Source organism: Cyanistes caeruleus, chromosome 11 (genome assembly GCF_971803275.1).
Source record: "Cyanistes caeruleus chromosome 11, bCyaCae1.hap1.1, whole genome shotgun sequence".
Lineage (NCBI taxonomy): Eukaryota > Metazoa > Chordata > Aves > Passeriformes > Paridae > Cyanistes > Cyanistes caeruleus.
The window spans coordinates 15,851,573-15,857,572 of NC_141711.1; the positions used below are offsets into that span (position 1 = coordinate 15,851,573).

Consider the following 6,000-nt stretch of genomic DNA (forward strand, 5'->3'; position numbering starts at 1 on the left):
TCCCACGCCCACGAGAGCTGTGGGCACCGCTCACCTGGTACCAATGGTCCTCCTGGTTGGAGAGCACCAGGAAGCCCCCATCATCGATGAGGACACAGATGAGGTCCTGGGGAAGGAGGGCAGCGTCATCCAACTCTGGCCATGGCCAGGGCAAGGCAGGACCAGCAGGGTGGGGGATGGCAGGCTGTCAGGCCAGGGGGCCAGCACTGTGTCCCCAAGCCTCAGAAGCATCTCAGTGCCAGAAACACCCCTGCTGGGTTCAGGGAGCAGGAGACACCACCCACCCTGGGAGCTGAACAGCCTCTCAGGGGGTCCATGGGGGCAACCCCCAGGCATTCACCCCTGCAAGGCAGGCTGAGTCTGGCTGAGCTTGGGGAGCAGCAGGGGACAGGGGACCTGTGCTTGGGTGCGCAGGTGGGGTAAGCAGGGGACATGCATCTCTCATTCCATACGCCCCCACCCCTGCCCATCACCCACCTTGTTGTTGGCCTCACAGTCCATCTCACAGCTGCTTGAGGGGTCACACTGTCAACCAAAAGCAGGGCAGAAGGACAGGTTAGTTGGATGGCCATCCCCCCAGAGCTGTCCTCCCAGCCAGAAGGGGACATGCAGGAAGGATGACCCTCCAGAGGCTGAGGAACAAGCCTGTTGCGACCACGGGCACCATGCCCCAGCAGTGCCCCCTCAGCAAGCAGAGCTCCCTCCCTGTCCTGTCTCCACCCCTGCTCCCTGGCTGTGCCAGCCCCCAGGACGTACCCGGCGGGTGCCCAGCTGGTCACGGTCTGTCCGGTTGCTCGCCAGCACTTTAAACTTCTCAGCCCAGGCCTCCAGGTCCAGCTTCACCCCCACCACTGGGGCAGTGGGGAGACGGGGTGAGCTGTAGCCTGGGGGGGTTGCAGGGACCCCCTAGCCTGGCACCAGGGCAGCCAGCTCCCTGCCTACCTGCAGGCTTCAGAGTCTTTCCCCCGATGCTGAGCTCCACGGCGGTGCTCACCAGGATCCCGATGGTGTTGTTCTCCAGGTCCAGTCCCCGGTAGCCAGCTGTGGAAGGCAGGGGTGACGTCAGGGGACATGTGGAGCCAGCGGCAGCCTGGGTCACGCCCTGTTGCCCTGAGCTGGCACCCACCATCCCGGTAGGGCGGCTTGAAGATGTAGCCCTTGTTGTCCAGGCTCCTCCGGTAGAAGCTGGCGTTGAAGGGCTCCGGCTCCTCCTCCCAATCATCCGCGGCCCTGGCAGGGAGAAGCCACAGCCATGACTGTCACTGTCATCTCTGGTCCCACCAGAGATGGCCCAGCAGGAGCAGACATGTCACTGTGCAGGGTAGACACTCACTTGTTAGGGAAGACACGGGTGATGCCCCCGTCGGTGGCTGCGAAGACAGCCAAGAGGCTGTACCTGCAAGGAGAGGGGCCAGGTATGCCGGCCATCAGTGGGGTTTTGCTCTGCCCCCACCTCCACAACCCACCCCAATCCTCATCTGTCCTAAGACAGTGCTGCCCACCCTAGGCCATCTCCCCTCCACCTACGTGTTGAGGTCCTGGTCCTTCCAGACTTGCTCCACCAGCTGCTGTGTGATACCCGTGTCCAGGATCAGGTTGTGCAGAAGGAAGTTGTCACCTTGGGAGTTGGAGAGGAGGAAGAGGTGAGAGCTGACTCCATGTGGGCCACCCATATCCCCTGCCCTGCCCAGGACCCCAACCCCAGCAGTTTATCCCCTGCTCCATCTCCCCCTGAATCCCCATCTACCCCCAGCCCCCCGGCAGCCCCCCCACCAGCCATCCCAGCTACTCACACTGCTTGGAGTCTGGGGTCACCTTTTCCATGAGGGCAATAAAGTTTTCCAGGAATTCGGTGTTGTTATCCGACAAGTCGAGGTCTTTGCAATACTCTCTGGGGTTTGGGGGACAAGGTTTGTCGTTCGTGGGGATGGAAAAGGTAAGGTCAGTTCTCCCCCGGGGACGGCGGGGTGGGGCTGGCTGTGCTGCCAGCACCCAGGCTTGACAGGGACACAATGGTGGTGACGTGCCATCTCTCCTGGGAGTGTCACCCCACCAGGGGAGCTGGCTGTGGGCATCTCTGCAGACTGCCCAGTACCCAGTCCCTGCTGCCTGCAGTGCCACCCGAGAAGCGTCACACCAGTCACCAGGCCTGTCACTGCCACAGGCACTGAGGTGCCATCACCTCTGCCAGAGCAAGGTTTGATGGATCCTGGTTTGCCCAGAATGGTACAATGAGTCCATCTCTCTCCATACTGGTGGGGCTACTGGTGGGACTGGGTGCCTCTGACACCGTACTTACCTGTGGGGCCAGGTGTGCACTGCTATGCCCAGCCTGCCCTGCCCCTGTGGCACCCCAGGGATTGGGGGGCTCCTTTGTGGGTGCCAGCAAGGATTTGCCTTGGGATTCTCCACAGCTACACTGGCAGCACCAGGCAGGCACTCAAGGCCGCACCTGTGCCCTTTGCACAGACGGTTGGGCACTGGCTGAGCCCCAGCTGGTGGGGATGGGTGCTCGCCCACGGGCATCACTGGCCCTGAGACACTTCTGGGACAGGCAGTACGGTGGGTGCCACGTCCCTGCTTCAGTCTGGAACACCCTGAGCGCAGAGTCCCAGCCCCACCAATGCCAGGGACAGCTGTAACCTGCTGGTCACCACGAGATTCTGACTGGGTGGCACAGTTAGTGCCACCCCAATGTGCCAAGAGCCTCCCATCCTCAGCAGTGTGGCTGTGAACAGTACCAGGGTGCTCAGGGCTCCCCCACTCACAACCCCTCTGCCAAGCTCCTGACTCTGCCAAAAATCCTCATTAAGAGGACAAACCTTGCAGCAAAGGGTGGCAGGGAGCATGCCCAAAGGGCAGCTGAAAAAGGTGAGGCACTCTGCCCAACTCAGCCCGGCCCCTCAAACCCCTGTTCGGGGGGGAACAGCCACCTAAATATCTCCACCGACACGCACAGATACAGGTACTCACACACCCACGGGGGACGGGGGATATACGGTTTCTGAAAATCTCCAGCGGCCCGTGGGCGCGGCAGCACCGGCAGCAGATCATACAGTCGCCCTGGGTGCCGGGCACACCCCGGCACACGGCCCCTGCCTGCCCCTGCCCACGCCGGGCAGCACCCACCGCAGCCAGGGTGCTCATGGAGCTGCTCTGGGCATAGCAAAGGGCTCGCCCTGACTTCCAGAGCCTGCTGTTTTCTGCAGCTGCACGGTCTGCAGAGCCCCAGCCCGGACACTGAGCCCATCACTGCAGCCCGAGCAGCTCAGTGGGTGCAGACCCCTCCCTGGGGCCTTGGGCTCGGGCATCCCCTCCCTATCCATCCTCCAGGTGTGCTTACAGGCCAATTTTCAGTAGCAGTTTTCCTGTTTCTCATTCACACTCTGCTTTGGCTCCCACGTGTCCTGGACTTCACCCCCACTGCCCAGCAGAGGCCCTGGGGACTAAGCTCCCCAAAAAGGCCGGGCTGCACAGTGACTGTCCATCCGGGGCTGGTTTACCCATAGTGTGAGAGATGCTGTGGGCTGGGAGGGAGGGGGGTACTCGCAGGTGGCCACGCTGAACCTCAACCCACTGCGGTCCCCAAAAGCCGCACTGGCAAAACATCCCCTAACAGGATGTTTAGCTGCTATAACGACCTATCAGCAGATAGGTGATTAGCTGGTGATGTTAATTAGGGCTGGGCAGAGATTGCACTGTAGCAGTGGGAAGGGCGGGTGCTGGCAGAGCCATGGGGCCCCCCGAACATCCCATTGAAGGACGGCCCTTCATCCCTGCTAGGTGACAAGCCTGGGTGCCACGGCCCAGGGGAGGGGACGTACCTGTCCGTCCTCATATCCCCAAACCCTCTGAGCATCCCAAATTTGAGCCGAAACCTCCCCTTCGTTCTCCCTCCCCCCCGCAGCCAGCACGACTGTATGATGCCGCCGCCGGCCCCTCGCTCGGCAGGGATTTTCAGAAACTATACCTATATATGCACTCGCAGAGGTCGGGCTGCACCGGGTGCATATATACCGTGCTGGATGTAACCGGGTGGCGCAGCGGGGCCGGGGTCCCGGCGGCCGAGCGGGCACACGACACACACAGCCACAGGGCACGGGGAGCGGGGACAAGGCACGATGAGGATGGGGGCGATGGTGGGGTCGGCAGCGGGGCCGGGGCGGATGCACACCTCGGCAAGCGCACACGCAAAGCTACCTGGGAGCAATGAACACATGTCCCTCCGACTCAAAGCTGTTGGGCAGCAGGTATTCAAAATCTGCAACAGAAAGGGAAGGTTATCCGGCGGGGAGCGGGGCGCCGGGGGCCAGGAGGGAGAGAGACGGACAGAGAGAGAGAGAGAGAGAGAGAGAGAGAGAGAGGGGAGGGAACAAAAAAAAAATAGAGAAAAAAAAGAGAAAAAGGCATTTGCTGCTCTTGGTAACAAGAGAGGAAGGAAAAGGCCGTTCTGCTGTTGCTGGCACCGCACGGAAAGGAAGGTTAGAGCCAAATCAGGAGAGGTTTGCCCATCTCGGCTCGAATTTGCTCGGTCCGAAGGCGCGCGGGTGCGTACGCGCGGCCGGTACGCAGGGACACACAGACACACACACATATATATATGTGCGCACATGTATATATATATATGCATGTTCGGGAGGACGGGGGGACGTCTCTCTCTCGGGGGAGGGGTGGTGGGCGAGGGCAGGGAACCACATGCTGCGCTCCTGGCCGGAGGAGGATCACCAGAACACTCGGTTGTCGGGAGAAAAAAAAAAATAAATAAAGGGAGTTTTCAGGCATCAACATGGCCAGAGGGGAACCTTGCCGAGGACAGTCCAACCAGAGGCTCCCGCGCTGCTGCAGGGCCGTGCAATGCGCTGCCGGGCTCCGCTGCCGGGCACCGGTGCCCCCTCCCTCTCCGGGGCGGTGGTACCCCAGTGGGGACGGGGATCCGCGCTCGCCCGCCAGCGCGCTCTGCTTTAACAGGGGGTGCAGCCCAGTAGCTTTGGGGTGTCTCTGGGAATGCCCCCGGCAGAAGAGACAGAGGATGCAGGGCTCAGCTCGCAGGGGCGAGCTGGGTTAGGGGGTGCGTGGAGGGGTGCTATGGGACACCCCTGGGACAGCATCTCCCCCCACGACGGGAACCGCCACCCCCTTGCCCGCCCGCCAGCTCCTGGTGCATTGCACGGCACAGCCAGAGGTTGGACTGTTGCTCTCTGAGGGCTGGAGGCAGGGGCTGGGTACAAGCCGATGAGAGGAAGAAGAGGAGGAGGAGGAGAGGAGTACAAAACACTCGTACTTGGTCCATCAGCATTGCCATCACAGGGGCGCTGGGAGGAGGCAACTCAAGGCTGATAGAACAGGGCTGAGGGTGACACTTCCACCGCCCCACTGTCCTGCCCGCCTGGCCCTGGCCCCCATGGCCCCTCCTGGGCTGCAGTCCCCCCCAGGCGTTTCCCTGCCTGTGCCAGGGAGGGGGTGCTGCCGGGCAGGCTGCTGGTGGGTGCCGTGTGCGGGGCCCGTGTGGGATGGAGAGCGGTGGCAGGTCCCATGGTGACCGTGTGTGCCGGGTGGCCCCTGGCCCACTGTGGGACTGCGAGGGAGCTGTGGGTCAGGAGGCCCCTCTGGCATTGAGGGAATGTGGGCCAAATCCTGTATCACATGGCTGATGTCCTGCTCCACTGCAGGGGAGACCGGCTCCGGCACCTCGGCCTGCCTCGGTGGGACTTTGGGCTCAAACTCGGCTGCTCCCAGGGGCACAGGCGGCAGCAGGACACTGTACCTTCAGCGGTACAGTACTCTGTACCATGCCGTGCTGGTCCCCAGGGCAAGGGGGACGGCCACCGAGCAGCTGTGGGGGCAGGCAGTGTGGCACCCCTGGGCTCAGCCATCCCGCGTGCCCCTGGGGCCAGGCTCGCCGTCACCTGTGCAGCTGGGAGGCACCGCCCCAGGTGGTCCCATCCCATCTCTGCAGAGGGTTCCTGCTCGTCGGCTTTCCCCAAAAAGCCCGTCCTAGAG

At 62.5% G+C, this 6,000-nt stretch overlaps 1 protein-coding gene across 12 annotated transcripts in view; it reads right to left on the reverse strand.

Annotated features, from left to right (window-relative positions):
• CACNA2D2 (calcium voltage-gated channel auxiliary subunit alpha2delta 2) overlaps positions 1 to 6,000 on the reverse strand; it is a 237,924-nt gene that overhangs the window by 4,375 nt on the left and 227,549 nt on the right. For all 12 annotated transcript variants that reach the window (XM_086845654.1, XM_086845661.1, XM_086845656.1 and 9 more), the window contains 9 exons: positions 4,201 to 4,261; positions 1,794 to 1,891; positions 1,528 to 1,618; positions 1,334 to 1,396; positions 1,127 to 1,230; positions 943 to 1,041; positions 757 to 851; positions 478 to 525; positions 35 to 106 (listed from right to left, as the gene is read on the reverse strand). In XM_086845654.1, the coding sequence (XP_086701780.1) occupies positions 35 to 106; positions 478 to 525; positions 757 to 851; positions 943 to 1,041; positions 1,127 to 1,230; positions 1,334 to 1,396; positions 1,528 to 1,618; positions 1,794 to 1,891; positions 4,201 to 4,261 (731 nt within the window). The remainder of the gene's footprint in view (positions 1 to 34; positions 107 to 477; positions 526 to 756; positions 852 to 942; positions 1,042 to 1,126; positions 1,231 to 1,333; positions 1,397 to 1,527; positions 1,619 to 1,793; positions 1,892 to 4,200; positions 4,262 to 6,000) is intronic.